Source organism: Argentina anserina, chromosome 4 (genome assembly GCF_933775445.1).
Source record: "Argentina anserina chromosome 4, drPotAnse1.1, whole genome shotgun sequence".
Classification (NCBI taxonomy): domain Eukaryota; kingdom Viridiplantae; phylum Streptophyta; class Magnoliopsida; order Rosales; family Rosaceae; genus Argentina; species Argentina anserina.
The window spans coordinates 7,521,653-7,548,130 of record NC_065875.1 but is presented as its reverse complement, the minus strand read 5'-3'; the positions used below and the strand labels follow the sequence as shown (position 1 = coordinate 7,548,130).

The 26,478-nt window shown below is 36.9% G+C and overlaps 4 protein-coding genes and 1 pseudogene across 4 annotated transcripts; 2 read left to right on the top strand and 3 right to left on the bottom strand.

Annotated features, from left to right (window-relative positions):
- Positions 1 to 2,116: 2,116 nt before the first annotated feature.
- LOC126792808 (calmodulin-binding protein 60 B-like) lies at positions 2,117 to 9,570 on the top strand. Its single transcript, XM_050519289.1, has 9 exons — positions 2,117 to 2,376; positions 2,463 to 2,609; positions 3,311 to 3,386; positions 4,320 to 4,378; positions 5,552 to 6,045; positions 6,124 to 6,284; positions 6,381 to 6,584; positions 7,208 to 7,448; positions 8,536 to 9,570. Exons 2-9 carry the CDS (start codon positions 2,500 to 2,502, stop codon positions 9,117 to 9,119), a joined length of 1,929 nt encoding a protein of 642 aa, XP_050375246.1. The 5' UTR covers positions 2,117 to 2,376; positions 2,463 to 2,499; the 3' UTR covers positions 9,120 to 9,570.
- A 4,394-nt stretch (positions 9,571 to 13,964) lies between these two features.
- On the bottom strand, positions 13,965 to 15,237 carry LOC126792821 (probable xyloglucan endotransglucosylase/hydrolase protein 23). Its single transcript, XM_050519297.1, has 3 exons — positions 14,937 to 15,237; positions 14,638 to 14,831; positions 13,965 to 14,517 (listed from the first exon to the last, which is right to left on the bottom strand). Exons 1-3 carry the CDS (start codon positions 15,207 to 15,209, stop codon positions 14,127 to 14,129), a joined length of 858 nt encoding a protein of 285 aa, XP_050375254.1. The 5' UTR covers positions 15,210 to 15,237; the 3' UTR covers positions 13,965 to 14,126.
- Positions 15,238 to 16,794: 1,557 nt separating this feature from the next.
- LOC126792820 (probable xyloglucan endotransglucosylase/hydrolase protein 23) lies at positions 16,795 to 18,052 on the top strand. The gene is made up of 3 exons (XM_050519296.1): positions 16,795 to 17,141; positions 17,254 to 17,447; positions 17,553 to 18,052. Exons 1-3 carry the CDS (start codon positions 16,863 to 16,865, stop codon positions 17,941 to 17,943), a joined length of 864 nt encoding a protein of 287 aa, XP_050375253.1. The 5' UTR covers positions 16,795 to 16,862; the 3' UTR covers positions 17,944 to 18,052.
- Positions 18,053 to 19,510: 1,458 nt separating this feature from the next.
- Positions 19,511 to 20,211, bottom strand: LOC126792113 (probable xyloglucan endotransglucosylase/hydrolase protein 25). The gene is given in 3 exon segments (XM_050518601.1): positions 19,511 to 19,708; positions 19,938 to 20,178; positions 20,180 to 20,211. Coding segments are annotated over 3 exon segments (471 nt in total).
- A 978-nt stretch (positions 20,212 to 21,189) lies between these two features.
- LOC126792818 (probable xyloglucan endotransglucosylase/hydrolase protein 23) lies at positions 21,190 to 22,543 on the bottom strand (annotated as a pseudogene).
- Between the last annotated feature and the right edge of the window lie 3,935 nt (positions 22,544 to 26,478).

Genomic DNA, 26,478 nt, shown 5'->3' with positions numbered 1-26,478 from the left:
CTTCTGGGAAATGTCATATATCTCATGTGCGGACCTTGCACATCTCCTAAGATCTGCAACCAGGCACTCAAAAAAGTTTGCAAAAGACTTGAAGAATTTAGCCAATCTCAACTCAAATAAAATCTTGGTTGTAGATTATTCAAGTATCTAGATGCAGCTTAGCCATATCATATTTTTTGAATTCTATCATCGTGAGTTGGCTTGCTTTAAATGTACACCAATGACTTTATGCCTGAAATCAGTGAAATGCCTCTTTTTCGCCCCTTAAAATTTGGGAAAATTAGAAAAAGTTAACTTGAGGACTATTGTATTTACTGTCGTCCATATGTTTTAATTTCTTATTCTCTCATGTGGTGAATTTTTTTTTAAATTTATTAACAAACTAACACACTTTTACACATTTACACGTGTCAGTAAACTCATAACGTTACAAGTTTTAATGATAATTTCTTTTCGTTTATATTTTTAACTGCCATGCATATAAAAATAGAGGGAATATAAAAATATCACCCTTCAATCCTTCATTACATCAATTCATGTTGCTCACTTATAGAAATAAACTACACAATCTCCTTACTTTTAGTGCTAGGAGAGATGAACAAAAGTTTATTTATGTGCTCGAGCAATTGTTTGGTCTTTGAAGGATTCTCGTTCTTGGAGTCAAGACGGGCGAGACCCCGCTTCTTGCACCTCCTACCTCTCCTTAGTCTGTTGCAGATGTTCTTTAGGCCGGAAGTAAAATGCTACCCTGCTTGTGCTTCCACCAAGCCAAGAGACCACGCAGAAAATTAACTTAAATTTAAACTCTGGCTGCTGAAATTGCGTTTTGCAGTGCCCATCAGTTCGTCAGTTTCAGATAGCAGTAGCAGTCCTACATATTGACGGTTATTGATTCTTGTAGGATGGTTAAATTTCCCCAATAGGCAACGACAATAGCTATGTTGAGTATTTCAGCTATTGAGAGCCAGTTGAGTTAATTGATCAATTATAAATGCTCTATGTAATGCATTTTTTGCCGACTGTGACATGCGCATCTACCAATCGTTGTAGTGAGACAAGATTGTATGTCATTTAGTCATTACTATTTTCCAACTTCCCAAGTGGCTAAGAAAGCACCTTTGTCTCTAATTACCTCTCATCCATTCATTTGCCAAAAATAAATACAAAGAGTCTGTCGGACATAAAAGATCACCTTTGCGTAAGAACAGTGGCATTACATTAAAATTCAATGTTATTTGTATTTATATTTTATCTCCTTTATTAAATTGCTTTCAATTTTGGATATGATTGGTGCACACATGTGATGGACCACAACCAATAAGGAAAACGTACTATAGATAATAGAAAACAATTATCAACCACAACCAATAGACCAAGTGAACTTTTGGATATCCTCACACTATTTTTTATGAATTGTATCGTCCAAATTGAACAAAGCCAATGTGCTGCGTCACTTTTCCAATAATGCATCTGCGTCACCCTCTCTTTCTCCGCCTAATTTTCATTTTTCCTCTAATTAATTGATTGGATTTTTAGACTTTAAATTTCCAACAAATTATATTGACCGGACAAACATGAATAAAACTCATTTTTGAGTTTGAACTTTTTTTTCATTATATATAAATTAAATACATTTCACTTAGCACTACAATAATAATTACCCTATGGTTAGATGCAGGTGTCTTTAAAATTGTACAAATCTCTTTTGCTATGAGTTTTTCTACATTATGATTTAATCGCATTGTTTATTAATGCTAATTGCTGCTGCCGCCTTTTATTCAAAAATAAATTACCATATATGCTATAATTAACAACAAAATTTATAAAGATCAATTGACAAAATATAAAAATTGTCTGAAAATGAATACAAATAAAGAAATGACGCATACACCTGCTCTATCGCTGACGCCATCCAAAGTTTTCTATTCTCTTTTCTCGTACGGTGATTACAAACCCGTTCCAACGTACGGCCGCGATTTCACACCACGTCATCAAACTCCCAGCTCAAATCCGAACAGGCCACGTTACTTGTGTCCAAAATATTATTTATTCCTATCCATCTAAAAAAGTGCCGGTGGTCCGAGTCGCACAGGATCATTGACTCTGGAGCAGCTGAAGCAGTCGCCAGTTTAGACTTGATAGAGACTCTCTCTTGTTTCTCTCTCCCCTACCTTCCATTATTATCATATCACGCTCAGATTTTTCAGCCTGCCCTAATTCTTCTCCAGATTCCCCCACACGGATGTTTCTCTCTCACTCTCACCCGCGCCTTTTCCTCTGATTTTTTTTACTCAAAACCGCCGCACTTATTTAAACCACGGTCGCCGGCGGTCTCTGCTTCTCTCTGGTTGATTTCTATTTCTGTACGAGCCAAAGGTAATTTGATTTTGTTTGGAGCTGAGTTTTGTTGGTATGCGCTTTTCGTTTATGGTTTCGATTTGGTTTTTGTGGTGGAGGTGCAGATCTGGGAATCTCGGGTTTACTGGAAGGAGGTGAAGAATGCAGAGACAGACTAGGCTCATGGAGAGGAACAACTCCATGAGAGAGAAGAGGAAAATGGAAGGAGGAGAGGAGGAGCCGCCGGAGCGAAAGCGGCCAGCTCTCGCTAGGTAACTAATTGATTTGGTGCTTTTTTTAGCTGAATCTGCTGGTTTTCGGTTGCGAGTTGTGATGAATTAGCTGCTTAATTTTGAGAAAATTGATGAAAGCAAGCCGAATTGGTTTGAGCTGGGATTGGTTTTTTGTTTGGGGAACTTAGTTCTCAGTTTGACTAATGCTTCTATACATGTGTTGGTTTAGCTACATTTTAGCTGCGAGTTTAGAGCACCAAATCAGTTAGGAGTTCATTTGGTCCATTTGGAGTAGATACGAGTAACATTTGCTACAGCACTTGATGACCTAAATGTTGTATTGAAAGTATAATCATCTGTTTGGGAGTACACATACAAAATGCGAAATTAATCTAACGTTCCTTTGTAGGTTTGAATTGTATAATTTACGTCTGATTACATTTCTTAGTGTTATGTTAAGAGGTCCAAGGGAAGGAAATGAGACATAATGTAGCGCAGATTAGTCATCATCATTATCATCGTATAGTAAGTTTAGGTATTAAGGGGATTTGATGGTGCATAATGTAAGATTGGAAATCATATCTGGATTTTCTCATGATGGGGATTTTATGTAGATGCCATATTGGATTTGTGTGGTGTATCCTAAAATATTTATTAGCATTAGTCAACTGGTTTTTTTCTGAATTTTCAAATTCTAAGTACTGCGTTCTTACATGCTGTTGGACATTTTGTGTTTGCAGTGTAATTGTGGAAGCTCTCAAAGTTGACAGTCTGCAGAAGCTATGCTCGTCACTGGAGCCTATTCTTCGAAGAGTTGTAAGTTGGCTATGGAGAGATTCCCTAATCCCTATAGGGTCGCTGTGTTCATATGTTCGCTTTTTTAACATCGCAAACTATTTGCTCAACACCACTGATATAAGCTTGCAGCCTATCTCATTTTTTTTCTAGTGAACGGTTTAAAATTAAGGCACTCATATCTAATAATTAGTGTTAATTTATCTTCTTCCCATCTAAATCACCCAAACATCGCACATGAAGCCTCATATACTAATGATGAGTTTTGCTAAATGTCAAACTCAATGTTTTCGGGTAGCTCCTAAACACCAAATACTCGATGGAACTTTGGTTGATTGATTAGAGAGGAATTATATCGCGCGAAACTACTAGTTTTAAGTGTTGTCTATATCATATTTCAAGAACCTCGGTTGAAATTCCTTATGAGACACCCTGCTTTGAAGCTATGGTCTTAGATGCCACATTCAATGTTGCATTCATTCATAGTGTTCACTAAGATGACAAGTTATATTGTTCATATTTTAGCAATGGGAAGATAATTTTTATGTAGTTTTGGGGCTAGAAATTTAAAATGAGGTGGCACTTACATAGGCATCATTTAAAGGCAAGGTCATACATCAGAAATTTTGTTTTATTCATAAACAGTTTATCCAACAGAGAAATCTATTTAAACTCAACTTACCAAATTATGTGTTATTAACATAACTTAAACAGAAGGGAATACATTCAGTTTTCAATGTGTCATGTGCAAAGCAGATGCATATTGGATTTTCTTGAGTAATTAGGGGTTTGAGTTTCGAAGCTTTTTTATGAACGGTCAATTTAAGACTATGTAATGTAATATACATGAAGTTGGTAAAAGAAACTATAATTTCTGAATTTTATAGTGATGCTATATGATCTCTAGTCCTTATTCTTAATTCTCTGTAACCTTACTAATATATTGCTTAACAGGTTAGTGAAGAAGTGGAACGTGCATTGGCAAAGTTGGGCCCTCCAAGACTTAATGGAAGGTAAAAGAATATGTTTGAGAGTTTATTTATGCTTGACACAATTTATTTCTTTCCATATGTAAAGTGTGTCACCCTGTCTGCGAGTGTGAGTCTGTGTGTTAATCCGAACTAATTCTTTTCAAGTACTAGATGATGAAAGGAAGAGCCATTTTAAGCTGGCAATGTGATACATTATCAAAGACATAAAGTAGTCTATCATACAAAAATCTGCTAATTTATTCCTCTTTTATGTTTTTGCTGTTGTGTACTAAAATATATATTTTTGCCTTGTTGACATGATAAAGGTTTGAATATATCTGTGGTTTTTTCTCCTTGACTAAATTGTCTCATAGAGATAAAATGCAGTTCTTTCCAATGTCTGATGACACGACTACTTAACCTGTTATCCTGTTTAAATATCATAACTCATTAGTTAGGTCTAAGGTATTTCAGTTCAATCAACTATCATCAATTCTTAGTTTATCTTAGAAATTTAGAAAGCTATCACTTTTCTTTTGTTGTGTACAAGATTATATGAGGAAACAGGACCTGTCATTAATAATTGATCAATGATTTATCATAATTGTATGCCTAGCCTCATTCTTATTTCAAATAGTGGGTGGGGATTCAATGATAACATTTGTATTCTCAAGAACCTAGACATCCAATGTGTTCTTGAGCTAAAGAGTTGATGGGTTACCAGATATTAGCTTTGTTTTAGTTTGGCTTCATTGAGCAGATGGGTTCTTGACCAAAATCTTAAAATCATGTGATTAGTTTGAAGAAGGAGCATATCATTTCCTACAGATTTTCATGTTGCTTCATATGTTATTTTAGACCAGCATAGATGCTGATGTCTCTTGACGTTTTTAAAGTTCAAAATATTATTTGATCTCCTTGCAGATTTGGATAATGAGGTTTTTTTTTGAAGATGATAATGTGGTTTTACTTTTATAAATAAAATCTGCTAGCTCTCTTATTCATTTGTATTATCTGAAAGAAATGCTTTATGCTTCTGAATGTAAGACCTATTTAATTGAGGTAAGAGGGGCTGCTTGATATGGAAATCATCATCACCATGAAGTAAAGAAAGGATTAACAAATAGAAAAAAAAACATTTATATGCCAGCCCTAGAGTTGGTGAATTTCACATTCTGTATTTTCAAATTTGTTTTGACACCTGTGAGATTTTAGGTCTTCTCCCAAACGGATTGAAGGTTCAAATGAGCGAAACTTGCAACTACAGTTTAGGTCCAATCTGGCTCTCCCCATCTTCACAGGAGGGAAAGTTGAAGGCGAGCAGGGAGCTGCGATTCATGTTGTTTTAGTTGATACAAACACTCGTTGCGTTGTGACATCTGGACCTGAATCCTCTATAAAACTAGATATTGTTGTGCTTGAGGGTGATTTTAACAATGAAGATGATGAAGGCTGGACCCAAGAAGAATTTGAAAGCCATGTGGTCAAAGAGCGTGAAGGAAAGAGACCTCTTTTGACTGGGGACCTGCAAGTGATACTGAAGGAAGGGGTAGGGACTATTGGGGATCTGACTTTCACTGATAACTCAAGTTGGATACGGAGCAGGAAGTTCAGACTTGGATTGAAAGTTGCTTCAGGATTTTGTGAGGGCATGCACATCCGTGAAGCCAAAACTGAAGCTTTTACTGTTAAGGATCACAGAGGGGAATGTAAGTTTATGCTGGCCTAACCTATCTTATACAACTATATTATATTTACCTTACTTTCTTTGTTTTCTTTCGTGACAGTGTACAAGAAACATTACCCACCGGCACTAAATGATGAAGTATGGAGGCTGGAGAAGATCGGAAAGGATGGGGCATTCCATAAGAGGCTAAATAGTGCAGGGATACACTCAGTTGAACAGTTTCTTCAGCTTGTGGTGAAAGATCCGCAAAAGTTACGAAGTGTAAGCGGTTTGATATATAATCACACATACACATGGTATAAGATTGTACCGTTTTATGTGTACATATGTTTTAAGTTTCCTGTCTTGCTGTTGTAGATCCTTGGAAGTGGTATGTCAAATAAGATGTGGGAAGCTCTCTTAGAGCATGCAAAGACTTGTGCCCTTAGCGGAAAGCTTTATGTTTATTACCCTGAGGATACAAGAAATGTGGGTGTTGTTTTTAATAATATCTATGAGCTGAGTGGCTTGATTGCTGGGGAACAGTATCACTCTGCAGATACTCTATCTGACAGCCAGAAGGTAAATGCATAACCCCCGCTTTTTTTTCCAGTTTTCTTATTTAAAACCTCCATATCATACTTTTGAGTGGTCAACCTCTGTGTGGTTCAGAATGATTTAGAGAATCAAATAGTTTACCTATCCTACAAGAAAATTTTGAGATATGTGATAGTTTTACAGAAGAGTAGAATCTAGGAATATGATGTTTCTTTTTAATATCTATGGTAGGATATCTGCACTTTGAAGTGTTCTACATTTTTATTCTTAGGGCAGCTTCTATTCGAAGCAAATTGTCACTCTGATCTTTGCCGTGTTGGTTCCCTTTTCCGATTTTTCTCTAAGTAATGTGTTTGTTAAAAAGTTTGGTTTTCTTCTTCCTTTGCAGTATATACATGGAAGTAAAATTGTTTTGGTTACCTTGGCCGTACAAAAATTGAATTAAGAGGTTATTAGTTTGATACCAACCCTACTGTTGTAAGGCTATTGAAATAATTTTATAGAATCTGTATATGGTATTGATGCGTGGCGAGTATGGTGTCATTCCTACATCTAGAGTTCAGATACTGTATTCAATTTTGTTTTAGTAAATTCATTTGAACTTAAATTTTAAGTGCATGACATTGACAATGGTCATATTATTGTAGCTCTATGTAGATACACTTGTGAAGAAAGCATATGAAAATTGGGATCAGGTTATCGAGTATGATGGTAAGTCACTTATGAGCAACAATCAAAATAGGAGGTCAACTGCAGCCCGAAATGAATTTCAAATGGGCTCAAGCAGTTACCCCAATTCTTCAGTCCAGCAGCCGCAAGTTCCTCGCCTGACAAATTCAATTCCTCCAGAACAGACTCTTCTTTCAAATTCTACCCTACCAATTGGAGGTAAGCGTTGTTGCCTGATTTAAGATCTTTTTATTCATTTCCTCTTTGTTAGATTTTTATTTTTTTTAATTATTTTGAGTTTCCATCTATGGACTTAAAGCCATGAACTCTCCCTTGGGTTTTGTAAGTGGGTGGGATCTCTATCATCATGACCTCAACATTAAAGTTTTCATCAAAGTAGCCATATTCAGAAGAAATTCTGGAAACTCCCGAACCTATATAACTTTCAAGATCTATGCATCTACATCTCTCAAACTATCATTTATACTTTATAGACAGGTAAAATCCTATAGTGCACCCTGAGGTTGGCCCTGGTCATTATAAATTCAAAGAATGGTAGACCAAGATGCAATTCTGATGGACTGCATTGCCGTTTTATGGATTTGAGATGTGGCTTTGTATTGTTGATATTTGAAGGCTACAAATTCCAAATAGTTAGCGCATCTGGGTAGTAGTTATGGGGAAATTTTCAGTGCATTTGCTATGATGGAAGTTGGGGATTGTAGGTTTTGTATTGGTCTTTCTGTTTAAGACCAAACAAGATGTACAGTTGCGTATGAAAAACTATATAAAATGGAGGCTTTAGAGTGATTTCCTCAGTTGTAACTTGCATAAAACCTATGATCTAATTTCTAGATCTGTTTTTCTTATGTGCAAGTATGTCATGATGATGATCCAATACCACATGTTTTTAGAATTGGCAGTCTCTGTAGCCAAGTAATCTCGATTGTGTGCTAATGAGTTGAATAAATTTTATTGGTCATTTAATTGCTTCGATGTTGTGATCAAGAAGGTTGACCATGTTTCCTTGAAAAAAAAGAAAAAAGAAGGTTGACCATGTTTTTTATGTTAATAAAAAACCATAACACCTCTTGGGATGAATGGGTTTCACTCCTGCTCTATTTTAAATTTTGAGATCTCTCTCTCTCTCTCTCTCACCCACACACACACACACACACACACACACACACACACACACACACACTTGTATAGATGCTCTGTTTCATCGAGTTAAAGTATTATTTGTCCACTGATGCTCAAAATAGAAATCATGTGATTTATTTTTGTTTCCTTTTGTCCTCTTTAGGGTATAATGATAATCTGTCAACAAGATTTATGACCCAGCAACAAATTGTGAATTCAAATTCCCATTCCCAGTTTGAAGGCACCTCATTTTCACTAGATGGCCAGTTGATCAACAGCTCCCATCAGCCTCAAAGCATAGAAAATGATGCCAATGTTGTTGGGCTGGCCCTTGGTCTTCCACAATCATCAACTGCAGGATTTCAAACTATAAATTCTTCTGGTCAGCCGTCTAGTCTGAATCCTTTAGATGAATGGGGAACAAGCCGAGAAAAGGGAGGTGATGACTTCCTTACAGAGGAAGATATTCGCATTAGAAGTCATGAGATGCTTGAAAATGAGGATATGCAGCACTTACTCAGAATCTTTAGTATGGGAGGTCATGGCTCAATTGATATGCCTGATGATGGTTATGCATTCCCATATATGTCGTCTCCAATGCCTAACTTTGATGAAGATCGCACACGTCCTGGCAAAGCTGTTGTGGGATGGCTGAAAATTAAGGCGGCTATGAGATGGGGCTTCTTTGTCAGAAAGAAAGCAGCTGAAAGGCGACGGGCACAACTTGTGGAGTTAGATGATGAATAGAATCCACTCCAAAGATGCATATGGTTCTTCTTGCTATGATTCCATGAAAGTTAATCTGCAAGTTAACTCTTAACTCTTGGTTCCAGCCACAAGTTCGAGGCATTGGCACTGATTGAAAACTGAATATTTTAGTCTGGCAAATGACTGATATTTGCACTAGATATGATTGATAGCATGGGATATCTTCTTGTACAGCTGCCTGTACAGTAAGTACTTTTTATTTTTCTTACTCTGAAGGTTTTGTGTTTTCATCACTCTTCAATCCATTTGTGAATGTCTTATTGCCTCCCTCAGTTGACATATTAGGGTCACTTCCAATACTTTTAGGTAGGACCTGATGTGTTTTAACCATGCACAACAATGCTGGCCAGTGTTTTATAATGTTTTAGTTTTTTGTGTTTTGGATTGACTGTATTTATGAAGTATATTTTTATTCTATTTTCTTTTCTGATCCGGCCTGGCTTGTTCTCTTTATTATAAATTTACGGTACCCAATTTGGAATGGTAGAATTAGATCTGGTAACAATATTTTGTATAATGTGTAGTGCATATGCCATTTCTTGGATATAGTATATGCAGACAGGATTTAGAAGTTTATGTTGAGAGTTGAGACAAAATCAAGATACTGTAAAGTTGTGCAATTACAGTATTCGATCCTAGAAATGTGGCCTATTCAAAGAGTTGTGAACTTGTGCAGTTACGGTCTTTCATTTGCCGGACGAGACTACTGGGAGGGACCTGAGAATCTGAGATTAGATTTGATAAAGTTTGATCTTATTGGTTTGCCAGAAATGGCTTGATATTGGAAGGGGATGGAGTGCAGTTGTGGTGACGATGAGGTTGGAGGGAGTGGAGGTAATGGTACACGAGATGCTCCACCAGTTTGTCGTAGGAGGAGGATTGATGTTAAAAACGCGTGCCTTACACCATTGAAGGCGCTTGTTTCTAAATTAAACCTTCATCACCATTAGAATTTGGTAATTAAATTCTCAATTCCGTCATCAGGAAACCACATATGCGCAGGTTGCTTATGCAAACTCACTTCCACCTCCTCCAAATCTCAAACTTTGGAACTCCAACATTGATGTGTAACCATACCAAATTGGCAGAGCTGCCACCGTCATAGGGACCCAAGGCAGTATGACGATAAGCCTCTCCATCGAGCCTCGCAAGCTTTGGAATCGGGCAATCGGCACTGAAGAATCACGGACTACATTTGGTCACGTTCTCTCTTACGAGGTACCTGTCTTTCTGATTCCTGCATCACTGATATGAAAAGGCTTTGTTCTACCTGCTAGGGGAACATGGTCAATGGCCATTTTTTAGCCTTGCAGTAAAGGAAGAGGCAACAACATTTAAAGAGTAAGATTGGAGCTTTGGATCATCTCCCAAAAGGTGAAAGCCCTGCTGACCGTGGTCGGTTGAAAATGGGGAATCTAATGCTCCGTTTTAAAAAAGGTTGGTCGCTCATAGCTTGGGAGAAAGCTAAGTTAATATCAGATGTAGAGATGGAGTTTGATCTAGCAGAAACATTTCGTCGAAATTGATTTTATTCTTCAAGTTTCCTTCTGCGGTAATATGTATGCAACTGAAGACGAAAATAATCTCAGTTGATATATAGAACGTTTTAAAGTTAAATTACATGGAAAAGATAATAAGATTAACGTAATCTATTATTTTCATTGATAGATGACAATTTATATAGGGAATTTACAGCGGTTCATAAATTCTACTATTTATAAACTCTCATAAAATCATTGACTGATTCGAGTGCAACTGCTGATCGAAGCCATCTTTGGATAAGTACATCAGTCTTCATTCAACATAACTAACAATTGGTATCAATTATTGGTAGTGTATAACTAGATTATATTCTCATTATCCATATTAGTGACCAGATTTGAAAGGCGACAATTACTACGATTAGTATTGACTTTAAGGTGACCACTAAGCGATTAGCCGTAATTATATTTTGTGACCTAATAGGTTGTTTGTAGGGAAGAATATGGTGGTCGTTAAGGGTTGGTTTTGTAGTATTGATTTTCCTTTTTCAGTTTCCTCCAACAACGTACTGTTTGAATACATAATTCCCATGTTATGCAATTCATTCGATGTTAAAAAGAAAACATGAAGTATGTGCATACAGGCTACAACAAGAATTCACATATTATACATATTTATAGATTGTTATCACGTTAAACGATTAGATGCATCGTGAAAATTCAGTTTAGAAAAGAGAACATGATATATGTGCCTACTACAACTTCAATTTCACATGAAAGATTATTTTTGTCATTTAGTTTTGATCCATAGACCCAGTTAGGGGTCATTATTAGGCCCTTGGACCCGAGCCCGCCCTATTTGATAGGGCCAAAGCCCGGCCCAACCCTTCCTCAAATAGAGTAGGGATAGAGTTTAGAAAATGAAACCCGGCTGTACCCTCCGGCCCAGTTTTATTGAGCCCTTTAGGGCCAAGTCCGGCCCTAAAAGTCCGCCATATTCGGCCCATTTAGGTCTTTTTAATAATTGATTTTTTAAAGTACTTTTTCATATCTTATACAATATAACTTACTATATTTTGTAATAGATTATGTAAGGTATATTTCTATAATTTCTCTTTATTGTGAGTAACAATAATTGATTTTGAGTGATTTAGATAGATGATATATAAATATAACTACTTACACTTATATTTATAAATGTACAAAGTTGAAATTAATCTACATATATATGTAAAATATATTTGTATAATTAAACATAATCTTGTGTAACACGTATGCACCAATTAACAAAATTTTGATGAAAGAAATTCAAGAAATATATTATTTTTGTTAAATAAAAAAGACCATGTTTGGCCATTCTCGGCCTTTTTTAGCCCTATTTAGAGGGTCAGCCCTGTGAACCCCGAAGATATTAACGGGCTAAATGGAGATCGTACAATAATTATTTTATGATTTCGGTAATTATTAAAGTAAAAGCTTGAGAACATTTGTTTAGAAGTTTCAGATGAGTGAATCTGTTGAATTAAGAGTCGTATACGTTATGACGAGTACTTCGAAATATTTGGAAATTTATGAGTTCCCGAGTTATTTTAAATGATTTCCTATGGTTAGGAAATATAAAGAAATTACTTGGAAATCAAATATTACAGTGAAATTAGGATCGTAGGATTTCAATCGATTATTCTCAGCCATTGGATTATTCATTGGGCTTAATACATATATATGGGTGAGTATAAGGTCTTCAGCATTTTTCCCAAAAGCCCATTGAGAACGACCGAGCTCATTCCCGACCCCAAAACACCGCGGTACCTTCGCCGTCACTGCAGCTCCGGCTGATGCACCGGCTTTGTCATGATCGCCACTATGTGGCCAATTTTGAAGATAAGAATCAGTATGACTATTGATCGATATTGCTTTATCAATTTGTATTCGTTGAAAGCGTGTTTCCGCTTTGTATTGGTCAATGATAGCCAATTCTCAGATTAGATGATTTATTAGTTGTCGTGATTATATATGACTGTGGTCAAGTCATTAACGACTATTATGTTGGACTAGGGACTACAGTTACCTAGTGAACAGAAATGAAAAGCTCGTGACTCGCAGAGCGAGTGAAAGCTTTGAAATCGAGGTAGGAATTCATTATTTATCTCGATTAGAGCTTTCCGTATTTATATATTTAAAATGGTGCATGTGTGGTTTGGTTGTTTTAAATATAAATGTATTAACCTAACCATGGGAGATGTGATGGCTTGAGAGCGAAGGGTGACACTGATTTCCTTGGGTTTGATCTCTTAACCTCCGGAGGGTTTTAGTTACACTAGTCGTGCGGGTTCCAATCTTAAGGACGCACTCGAAACGTTGTGTAGCTGGTGTGATAACTGACACTCTTGCTACGCTTACCTGGTACAGTTTATCTAAGGTAAGGTCGTGTAGTTGGTCTATAGGACCAGCCATCAGTTACTATTTGGTTTTGGCGCTGTATTGAGAATCTATGCACCGATTCTCAAGTCACTATTTTTATAAAAGTTGTCATTCATACTTTAAATTGTTTTTTTACACTGGCATGCCAAATAAATGTTCTCAAAGCTAATCGAGACACCCTACATCAGTGTGTCTGCAGGTACTGTGCACTAGTACGGGATAGTGAAAGATGGAGCAGAGTGGTGTTATTCAGGTTCTGTTAAAACTGTTTCTCTGTTTTCATTGGAATTCATATTGCTTGTTCGTAGTCTTCAGAACTCAATTAACGCTAGTTTCTTGTTTAGTTTTGTTGATATTCTGTTCTTTTAGTTCATTGTTCTGAAATATCGATGAACCAAGTTCTGGACGAACAAATATATTATTAAGATTAATTATTTTCACTTCCAAAATTTATTAAAGCTTCTATTGTGTTATTCGAAATTATTTTACACAAAATACCTTGCGTTTCTTTAAAATGTAAATTAGGTTTTCGGTTTAAGTTTTATCGACTCGCGATACTGTGACGTGCTTAAGTTGATGAGGTGCAGTTTATGGCGTTACAAGCCCGACCCGCCATTTTAGCTCTAACAGAATGAGCCTTTAAGACGGGCTAGAGTTTGCATATGGAAGTCTCGGTCCTAAAATATGTTGACCAAAGTCTAGCCCGGCCCGACCCTACCCTAACTCTAAAATTAGGGCTAGGGCCGGCCCCTTCCCGGGCCATGATGACCCCTAGACCCAATTATATCCTAGTTTCTCGTTTTTTTATATGTTTTTTTTAGAAGTAATCAATACAGTGTCCAATATTTCGCATGACACTTGCATGTTAATTTCAATTCACTACCATTCTAAAAAAAATAAAAATTCATCAATTCACTAGACAAAGGCTTAATGTCCAACATGTTACTGCTAATTCATGCATCATTATTGAACTATATATGCCAATTTATAAAAGAATTGCATCTCCTACAAAACGAATAGTAAAAATTTGTATATCTGTGGCGTATAGCGAAAGAATTGATCGATTCATACTTCGTATGTCTCTTTATGAAGTGCTACATTCAACTGGGAGACCCTGAGGGAATCTGTTGACATCTGCGCAGTAGTTGTAGATCATGTAGTTCTTCTGCACCCATTTCATCCTTTCTTGACTTGTATTGTCCAACTCTTGTGAAAGCCAATTGGCATTATTAGTACTAGTTGAACTGCAAGAAGATGATCCCGAAGACCATATGCAAGCTTCAGCATTGAAGTTCCTGTATGACGCGGTGAAAGGAGCTGCGTTCCAATCCGTCTTCACTCGCCCACCCATTGTTGCCCAATCGTCAGCATTCCAGAGGCTCGAGTGTATTTTCATTGCTTGGCTCTTTGGAAATGGCACACCATTTGATTCTTGGTTCTTGAACTCTCTAATTGGGGTTCCATCAACAGAGAAACTGAAACAGAGCAACACGTAATTAAATTGGTCAATATATTACAGGAATGTAGTAACAATAGTGAAATGAATGCATGCCCTTAGAATTGTAACAAGATTTGGATATTGATCGGGTACTTACACAATGCGCTGTGGATTCCAGAGAATGGAATAGGTGTGGAAATCAGCAGTTGGGTCGAACCAGAGATAGAACTGCTGCTCTCTGTTTCCTTTGCCTTGGCTGAACACATTGGTGTGAAGAATGTAGGGGTTGCCGCTCAAGTTCCCCAAGAACTCAAAGTCTATCTCATCCCAGGTAGACCCTTCTGATTTTAACTGCACAAGTTTTAACGAACACAATAAATCACTATGACCATATTTAATTACATGCAAGATATGCAATGATTTGCTAACAGAAATGATATTGCGATGAAGACATACATAGTAGGCTGTGACAGTTCCAGCAGAGTTTCCTGCCACAAGCTTGAGCTGCATGTCAATCTTGCCAAACAGATATTCGTTTGTGGATTCAAAACCAGAGCCAGAGGCTTTGTCGAGGGAGAGAGTAAGAAGCTTGCCGTCGTTGAGTATCTTGGCTCGACCGTCGCCCCACGTAACCTTAAAGTCCTGGTTGAAGTTACCCGCAGAGGCAGCCATGAAAGAGCTAATGAGGAGAAATGGTATAAACAAAACCATTGAACTTGAAGAAGCCATGGTTATATAAGCAAGGTAGGTCTGGAAATGGAAGAATGGTTATGAATGAGAGAAGCTGGGATGCATGGTATATTTATAGGGAGCAAACCTTAAGAGGAAGAACACGGGAAGATTCAGTCAGCTGTTGACAGTGAAAAGTTAAGAATCAGGAACTAGCTGTAAAGATAGAGAGTAATTATCAGACACGAACGTATGGAGCCATCTTTATTGAAAGGATCAGTTTCAGAGATGTCGAGGTTGAATAGAATAAAGGCTTCGTATGACCGTGTTGAATCAAAGAACTTATTAGTTCCAGGTCCAGCTAGCATATATTATGATGATATGCCAGCTTCGTCTTCTGGCTCCTGCCTACGTTGTTGTTGGGCGCCTTTAGTTTGGATAATGTTGCATGCACACCCCATATTAAAGAAAGCAATGGGGGCACATAGTAAAAAGATTATGTATTTAAAAAAGAAAAGATCTAAAGTGTCACGCGTTTCTTTCTCTTATGCTGGAAATGAAGAAATTAATTAGGAACTTATCCAATAAGAGACAGATATTTTATACTGAATCTCACAAGTAACCTAAGTTGAGTTTTAGGTCATCTAATTTGGTACATATATACCGAACAAACCTTAAGATCGACAATGTGTTATTTCATATACAAATTTCATATATATATATATATATATATATTGACTGTATCGTCAAACCCTGAAGTGTTATAAATAATTACAAAATTATTTAAAAAAAATACAAAATATTTTGTACGCTAGGCTACCTTTCGCATATCCTCCATGTCTTCATTTGGTTATTTTCAATATTTGGTTATTTGCCAAAATGGAAGAGTATACGCTCTCTTAACTAGTAAATTTCTATAAGAACATATGGTAATATGGACAAGAACATCAATGAACCTCCACAAAAAAAAAAAAAAATAACTTCAACCGCTTTTCTATATTTTGAGTTTCTCTATCTTAGGGGAAAATTAAAATATTTACTGCAATTTATTCTCTATAACTATCTCAAAAATAAGAAATACTAAGAATGAGCGAATCACATTCTCTGAATTCACAGTAATTTTTAAGATTTTAAGAAGATTTATAAAGATCTTAGGAAAAAATATTCAGGAAACTTGCACGGTAATTAACATATAAAACATTGATGATAGAGAAATATTGATTTCTTTCTAATACGTAAGTTATTTAAAAACCCTCAGATTGCTATACCTTAAAAATTGGGTAGAATGAGACATGAACAAGTTTAAAAGTTCCTAGAGGGGTGCACATGTACATAAAACTTCGAAACTTTGAAACTTTGATCTTCCTCAAAACTCAAAAGCGCGTTTGGTGATAAAGTGCTAATAATCATTTTGGGGGGTTTGGATGTGTTTGGTAGTGCGATTCTGGACAGCTAAGTGAGCTAACAAATTACTAGTTTTTATGTAAGCAGCCAACTGTCCACAGCAAAGTTGACGGAAGCTTCCTTCCAAACTTCCTGTCACTCTCTTCTTCCTACTTTCCCAGCTAAGCTATAGCATGCCGCATATCCTCCTATATAAATTCCTACCAAGCTCTTCCTCTACTTCATACTCATCTCATTTTCTTCTCTTCATCACTACACCTCATTCCATAAGTTCACCAGCTACTTCATTGAATTCCAACACTATACTCCATGGCTTCTTCAGTGGCTTCATTAGTGTTGCTTATTATTCCTCTTCTTGCAATTAGCTCTTTCATGGCTGCCTCTGCGGGTAACTTCAACCAGGACTTCAAGATTACATGGGGCGACGGTCGAGCCAAGATACTCAACGACGGCCAGCTTCTTACTCTCGCCCTCGACAAAGCCTCTGGCTCTGGTTTTGAATCCACAAACGAATATCTATTCGGCAAGATTGACATGCAGCTCAAACTTGTTGCCGGAAACTCTGCTGGCACCGTCACAGCCTACTATGTATGTCTTCGTCTTGGATTAATTCACTTTGCTTCAAACTATCTTGCAAGCATTTCTCTGTTCCTTTTTGGGACTAAGTTATTAATATCGTTACCTGTATTAACTTGTGCAGTTAAAATCAGAAGGGTCTACATGGGATGAGATAGACTTTGAGTTCTTGGGAAACTTGAGTGGCGACCCCTACATTCTTCACACTAATATCTTCAGCCAAGGCAAAGGAAACAGAGAGCAGCAATTCTACCTCTGGTTTGACCCAACTGCTGATTTCCACACCTATTCCATTCTCTGGAATCCACAGCGCATTGTGTAAGCACCCCATGCTATTAACCCGAGTTTTAATTTGTAACACTAACTAAAGTAACATCTTTCTCTATTATTCATCGACTAATTAATTTCTGTTATGTATTTCAGTTTTTCAGTTGATGGGACTCCCATTAGAGAGTTCAAGAATCAAGAATCGAACGGTGTTCCCTTCCTGAAGAGCCAGGCCATGAGAATACACTCGAGCCTCTGGAACGCTGATGATTGGGCAACGAGAGGTGGACTTGTGAAGACAGATTGGAGTGCTGCTCCATTCACTGCCTCATACAGGAATTTTAACGCTGAAGCTTGCATTTGGTCTTCCGGATCATCTTCTTGCAGCTCAACTAGTACTACCAATGGCGATTGGCTTTCACAAGAGTTGGACAATACAAGTCAAGAAAGGATGAAATGGGTGCAGAAAAACTACATGATCTACAATTACTGTGCAGATGTCAAGCGTTTCCCTCAGGGCCTCCCTGTGGAATGCAGCACCTCCTAGAGAAATTGAACACTAGCCAATTCATATAATACAGTTATACACCCATTCATTCATTAATTTGTTACTGTAATCGATCATTTGATTATTAAAAATAGTTTCTTTTCATGCATGAGTGATCCAACATAAATTCTTTTAATCATCATACTGTACTTGCGTTAATGGGAAAGTACAGCGAGAACAAATGAAAAATAAGTTACATATACAATAGATGGTCAACTGCAAAGTTCAAACAACATGATCATAGCAAAGTAAGAGGGAAAAATTAAAAATTAAAAATAGAAAAGAGGACTTGTTTACATTGGAAACTTGCTAACACAACAGTATAGCTACCATAACAATCCCACAAGAACATTAGACAGTAGAGATGCAACTAGTCTTATGTTTTTGGCATGGAAACATATTAATATATAGTTATATACAGACTAGAATACATAAACAGTAATGAAACATCACAGCGGCAGACAGAGCTATATAACAGTTTATATTCTGATTTACTTGGACACTCTGCATTCTGGAGGAAAGCCTTGGGGAAACCTCTTGGTGTCTTTGCAGTAAATGTAGATCATGAACTTCTCTTGCACCCATCTCAATTTTCGCTTACTTGCTACATCCAATTCTTGTGATATCCATCCACCGCTGGTGGCTGGATTAGATCGGGATTTTGAAGTGCAAGAAGATGCTCCGGAGGACCACACACAGGGATTTTGAAGTTCCTATAAGAAATCAGCGAAATGTGCTTTGGACCAGTCTGTTTTAATTAGACCACCCCTTGTAGCACAGTCATCTGCACTCCATAGGCTAGAGTGTAATCTCATGGGCTGGTCTCTTGGGAATGGAACGCCAATTGATTCCAAATTCTTGTACTCTCATTTACTTTGGTTCACTTTTCTTTTCTCCATGATAGAACAAAAGTTTATCATACAAAGTTCATGTACAATAATACGAAAAGAAAAGATTTAAAAAAACATATACACATACATAATGTATTCACAGTTTCATTTTTCAAAATGAAATGAACGAATGATACAAGTACACAATAAGTTTAAAATTCTCTTGTATGATCTATAAAAGTTGGAGTAGTGTTTGTATTTTGAAACTTTAATAGCAGCTATATAAAGAAGTTTTTCTCAAGAAAAAATTGAAATAAAATATTTCAACAATTTAAAGTAGTGGAATCAATGGAATATTTGTTGTACAATATTTTAAATATATACTAAGTTTAAGGAAACTAAAATGATCAAAATGAAAAAATAAAATTATTTAAAAAGAAAAAATAATTAGGTGTGAGTTTAGCTTTAAAGAGAGACTTCAATATTGAGCTTATATCTAATTTTCTCCTATATAAATGATATGAGATTATTGACAAACTACCAACAAAGGTCTGATCTATAAACAGTTATGTTAACTTTGTGCACAAGTAACTAGATGATTTGAAACAACTGAACAAAAGAAAACAAAACCAGATTATGTCTCACTATTTACATCAAAATGATGAAATTTGTGTTAAACTTATCAAGGTCGATCATATTTTTCTTAAATAATTTGATCAAGTGAGTTTGATGGCTACTTACACAATGCTCTGAGGATTCCAGACAATGGAATATGTGTGGAAGTCGCTAGTTGGGTCAAACCAGAGATGGAACTGTTGCTCCCTCTCGCCCTTGCCTTTGCTATACACATTGGCGTGCACAGTGTACGGATCACCAGTCAAGTTACCCAAGAACTCGAAATCTATCTCATCACATGTAGACCCTTTTGAGGACAACTGCAACATATTCACACACACAAGGAAATGATACGTTTTAGAATATTAGTACATGTGTGCGTAATCACAGTTCCTTTGACCGATAACAAACATGCATGTTATGATGTCAAACTATCAACTTATAATTTAGTTTAGGGTTATGGTGCATAAGATACTAGCTAGGCAGTTGATTATGATAAAAAAAAGAGAAAAGCATACTATGGACTGGAACAATTAAATTGAAACTTACATAATAGGCGGTGACAGTTCCAGCAGAGTTCCCAGGAACAAGCTTGAGTTGAATATCAATCTTACCAAAAAGATACTCATTCCTGGATTGGAATCCTGAGCCTGAGATTTTATGGAGGGAGAGTACAAGAAGCTCGTTGTTGTTTAGTATCTTAGCACGGCCATCACCCCATGTCATCTCAAAATCGCGATTGAAATCACTAGCAGAGGAGATAAAAACCGTCAAAGAAGCAATGACGAGTGAGCAAAAACACCAGGCAGTTTCTGTTGGCCATTGCAGCTGTATTGTCATGGAAGTGAAGGGAAGGTAGAAGCAATGGGTATTATATACGTGGGCATCGATATACAGATATACACGTACAGGTGGCAGAAAAAGAAAAGGACGAAGAAATGGGTTGTCAAAATATTGATGCAGTGGCAACATGAGCAAGACCAGGCAATACATGACAAAATGTTATTCTGAAATACAGGATCAAAGAGTTTGTTGATGTCTGGCCAGTTACATCAGAAAATCGTCATGTTTGTTTACATCGAAATATCAGAAACACCGCCAGAGGGACATTTAAACAATTTGATTTGAGGTGTGGGGAGGCGGGAGTGTTTGTTTGCTAAGGAAACCCTAGCCGGTGTGTTAGGAGAATAACGGATTGATACATATGGACTTTGATTAATTGATCAACAGTTGGCACTACCGGGCTACCCTGTGCGTCCCCTGAAGGGGTGGACTCGGTGTGCAGGACTGCAGTGGTGTTTAGGCTAGAACCGACCACCGAACTTATCACTTGGTTCTCCAGATATCCGGCACCGAAACCGGCTGGAATATTACAGCGTAGACCAATATGATCCGTTTAACTGACATCGTTGTCGGTTTCAGGTAGTAGAATTAATGAATTTTACCAAGAATCCGAGATGGTCATGTCACTTATGTACGTGAGATGTTATTAAATGCCGGCGGCAATCGGTTTGCCGGGGGTCACCCTGCGGCGATCCCCTTGCTTGGGTTGGGAGGTGATACTGGGCCACATCGTTGGGCCTGTTGTCCTTTTCCACTGCCTTTTCCAACAATTGTTCGCTTCAACTTTTGAAGGATGGGTACGTGGAGATGGAGGGTGCTACTCTAGGCAAATCGAGCACTTTGTCGAATTGGATTTAGTAGCACAACATCAAAACCAAAGCTATGATGCCATGAAAGGAATTGAGATTTATTGAATTGAAATGTGCCATAAAGTAACAGAGAGCAAGAACACTTTAAAGAGTACAGGGTGACTATTCTCATTGATTTAAGATAAGAGGTTACATCAAGTATATATAAGATCTTGCGACTAATAAGTCATTACCTGATAAACAAAATGTATAGATACAAAAGAACTGGATTAGTTTACAGCCAAACAATGAATCAAAGAATTCAGCGATGAATTCGAGTCATCATTTCACGCCTTGCATTTAGTAGGGAGTCCCTGCGGAAATCTCTTAATGTCAGAGCAGTAATCATAAATCATGTAGTTCTTCTGCACCCATCTCAGCCTGCCCTGCTTCGTTGTGTCGAGTTCTTCTGCGAGCCATTCATCACCAGGTTTTGTAGAACCTGACGACATCGATGTCGAGCTGCATGAAGATGCTTTCTTAGTCCTTGACCAAATACAAGCCTTGTCGGCATTGAAGTTCCTGTAGGAAGCAGTGAACGGAGCTTTGCTCCAATCTGTCTTCACAAGCCCTCCTCTTGTTGCCCAATCATCAGCATTCCATAGACTTGACGTTTATTTCATCGGCTGGTTCTTTGGGAATGGAACGCCACGTGATTCCATGTTCTTGAACTCTCTAATGGGAGTTCCATCCACAGAGAAACTGAAACAGAGTAAAAACAAAGGTCAATATCTCCTATTTGAGAATATCACACATATTTTGAACATAGATTATTATGGGGTACTTACACAATGCGCTGTGGATTCCAAAGAATAGAATAGGTGTGAAAATCAGCAGTTGGATCGAACCAGAGATAGAACTGCTTCTCTCTGTTTCCTTTGCCTTGGGTGAACACATTGGTGTGAAGAATGTAAGGGTCACCACTCAGGTTACCCAAGAACTCAAAGTCTATCTCATCCCATAATGATCCTTCCGAACGCAACTGCAAAAATTAATACAAAGTTACAAACTATGTCAGATAACTAGGTCAGAAGGTCAGAATATAAATAAGCAGATCAAAATGAAGATCAAATTCAAATTCAAAATTAAAACCATACATAGTAGGCAGTGACAGTTCCAGCAGAGTTTCCAGCAACAAGCTTGAGCTGCATGTCGATCTTGCCGAAGAGATATTCATTTTTGGATTCAAAACCAGAGCCAGAGGCCTTGTCGAGCCTGAGAGATAGAAGTTGGCCATTGTTGAGTATCTTGGCTCGGCCATCTCCCCATGTAATCCGAAAGTCCTGGTTGAAGTTACCCGCAGAAGCAACCATAGGAAGAAGAGGCAGAGCAAGCCGCAACACTGAAAGAAAAGATTGGAAAGACGCCATGCTTGTTTTGGAAATTGTTGTGGGATTACTGTAAATGGCCATGAATTGACTGTGGGATTGTGGAAAGGGATGGAAAATTTTGCGTTAGCTGTGCACAGCACGGTTAGCAACAAACTCATAAATTTTAGGAAGGCGAATTGGAATTTGGAGCCCAATTCTTGCAGGATGCGTTCTTGAATGGAAATGCAAGTGTTTAATCGGGTTAGGTGAGTTCCAATTAACCTATGGGCCTCCACCAGCTTTAACCAAAACTCATAATACTTGTTAAAGTTACAAACCACCCGCCACCGACCTTGGTGAGCTAGATAGATAATTCTACGCGCAGACCAATAGTGGCCAAAACGTACGCAAGAATGAGCTAGCTAGCCACAGCCAGGTACCAAATAATGTCACTATTTGACTTGCTTTCTCATGATGGTTTCATGATAGCGGAAGTAAACAACCGCGTGATATGATATCAATCGCACTCGACGGGAAAATGCATACAAGGCAAGTTGCCCTGAACCCATTTTGACTTGCATTCAAGTTCTCGAAGTTTTTTTTTTTTTGAAAGAATTCAAGTTCTCGAAGTTGCCAGACCTTTCTTGTTTGAATTGTTGGTAATTTGTACCAAAAGTCAGTTACCAAATAATGACTTTGTGTTTGAGAAGGCATCATTCTAGCATATTTGATTCATTTTAACTTTTGAAGTTGTCAAGATCGCATTTATTCAAGTAAGTTCCAACCAAAGGCCGGAAAGAGAAAAAGATCGAGAAGGGTTGCAATGATGGGTAGAGACCTGTTACGATCAGCTTAGTGATAAAATTGGCAATTTGGCGTTGCCCTAGTTCAGGTCTTCAGGACTTCAGGCTTATTTTTTTTTGGGCTACATATGCGCTAGCCTGCTTATTTAGGGTAATTATGAATGAGCGGTCTTAATCCAATTCGGGTAACCCATGTCTTAGTTCTTGTAAATAAATAGGACTGATCGGGTCATGCCCACGAAAACGTTTCTTTTTTTAAGAAATGACAATTTCATACTAATTTAACTTTCTAATTGTCCATTTTAATAACAAAATTCAAAATATAACAATTTCAACCCAAGGTAAACTAACATTTACCCAATTAGTTAAGAAATTACAGTTTTAAGATTATTTTACTCTCATCTATCAAAACGCTCATTTATAGAAAAAGTTGATGAACGGTAACACTTTACCGGGCTCTTGTCGCCGTCGCCGGACTCCAGTAGCCGGAAATATTACTGACACCCAATAACCCTTAATAATAAATTACTAACATCCAGTAACCTTAAATAACAAATTATTGACTCTTAGTAACTCCTAATAATCATATTACTGACACCTAGTAATCATATTATTGACTCCTAGTAATTATGTTACTACCTAATAAACCGTGTATAGTTGATTTACTAATATAAGCTCACACTTAAAAGTAGACAAAAATAGGTAAATGCCAAAAGGATAGGACCACAACAGATTGGGCTAGCATTACTAGCGTTCAGTAATTTTATTACTATGGTGCAGTGAGAGGAAGCCAGGACCTTCGTTCACATCCAATCGCGTCGGTGAAAAATGAAAACAAATAACCAATCGCACCCGATCAAGCCCCGCCACACAAGATCAGTTGCACCAGACCAAACATCGTCGGAAGAGGCTCACCTCGCCAAAGGAAAGAGAAAGATAGTGAGGGAGTCGTCAGACTAGCGACACTAATCTTGGATCTACGGCTGATCCTGACCTGGCCAGCTTCGTCAACTCAAACCTTGAGTGGTGGAGAGATGATCTCGTCGATCCGCCGTTGTTCTCATCGAGTTGGAGTTGTCCTCGTCTATAGCCGAGTCCGAAGATGGTGCTACGGTAACCACGCGAGGACGAATGATATATTATAGTAAACTAGTCATCAACACACTTTATGAGTGTGAATAACTTCTTATATTTTACGTAGTGACTTGTAATTGGCTTGTAATTTCTCTATAAAATAGGAGATAATTTTTCTATTTTTTTATGTTCTAATTTTGCTATTTACTTTTCTATCTTTAATTATTAAACCAAATTTTAGATTAAAATATGGTAAAAAAATATGTGTAACTTCATAAGATATTTAATTAACAAAGTGAGTTTGAGTTATAAGAGTATAGATATCTAGCCTTCTACTTGCGAAGGCTCAACCTCTATCATTGCCCTTTGTTTTGTAGTGGTTCCGATTTATGGTGGCCGCTTGGTGTTGCGTTTTGGTCTTTTCACAGTTGTTTTAGTTTCTGGGCGGTTGATCAAGACTGTAATGGCGGATCCCTCATTCTCTCATTCACAAAGATCTTGATGCCATTGGTGGGGTTAATGATGATAAATTTTCCAAACCAGTGACATCAAGTTGATTTCAGATTTGACTTTCGGGGTGGATGTGATATGGATTCAAATTGGCTTGGATGGATGCCGACTTGTACAGCAATCAGCAGTTACCGAACTTACTTTTTGTTGAGGGGATCAATATTCGTTAAATTCATATTATATTATTTTTATAACAAAAATTGCTACAAAATTCAATATAAAAATATCATTATAATAACAAAATGTAACTTCTCGATTAGGGCAATTAATTAAAGAAATTTATTATAATTTTTGTATTTCAACTAGCTACCGTGACGCCACGTAGGTGATAATGTTGAGTAGTTACTATTCTAATTATAGTTTTACACGCGATATAAAAGTAATATTTTAGTTATTTTGTTAGAGATTATTTAAGGGTTCTTTACTAAAATCATAGACTCTAAATCTTAAACCATACACCCTAAAAACGCAAAACTGAAAAGCTAAACCCTTTTTAAAAGAAAAGATGTCACTCCATATATTGATAATGTAAAGAAACCAACTTGAACATAGAATGCCTTCACGGGCCACGTAAAAGGTGACTTATGTGAAACTCACTAAAAGCTAAACTAACTAAATGAAATTTCTAAGCTGAATAACCATTTTGGAAAAGCAAGTACCAAATTCAATAACATAACATGTTATGTTAGACCTAACTTTAAAAATGATAGGGAAAGCCTCCGGAGCCATCTTGTAGAGCTTCTCAAAATAAGTAGTTAATTCTTTTCTTGTAAATATCTTTTGAAAAAAAAACTCTAAACCGCTTAATTGTAGTCGAAACTCATAAAAAATGCAACTCATGTTTTGAGTTGTTATGCAATCTTGTTCCAAAATATTAAAGTTTGACTATGTATAGCATGTATGATCTAAATATATGTGGTGAGATTAATGATTAATTATTAACCCAAAGATTATTTTTGAGAAACATGCAATGAACGTCATATACATTGTTATTTGTACTGTGATTGTGGCACCAGTTAGGGGAAGTTGTTTCATAGATGACTGGGGGAGTCTACCTCACATGTTATTAGATATAGATGGTGTACGTGTTGTGCTCTTTTTTATCATTTGATCAAGATTTTGTTTTCACCAAATATGTTTTAATTTTACTTGACAAAGTTTTTTCTGAGGCGACGTTATGTATGCAACATAGGCATGTGACACAAAAGATAGTGCTCCAAGATATTACGGTTATATCCATATGTGTGTCTTAGCCTAAGTAGATTACTTTATCGGAGTAGATTTTTTGGAATACTTAGTAATTTCGTATGTAATGTCTATATATAAGTCAATTATCAATCAATAAATATATTTTATGTCTCGTTACATTGTTAGTATTCTCGTTTCGTTACTTCTTAAACAATATCTAATTATAACTTCAGTGTAAATATATCACATCTCAAAATTTAACTAGTAAGGACTATGAAGAATCACTAGCTATTGTCACATGGTGTTACAATAACATATAAAAATTTCTCTAATTTTAAAATGGCCAAGATCATAAATTATGGCTTGAATATCTTCTAATTATAAAAAAATTAATAATTGTTGATGTATTTTCCAAAAATTTGTACAGGGTCCCTTCGACCCATGAATAGCTCTTCCATTGGTAGTCAGAGTTCTTATTTATGGGTTGAATGAAGTTTGTTCAATTATAGATGAT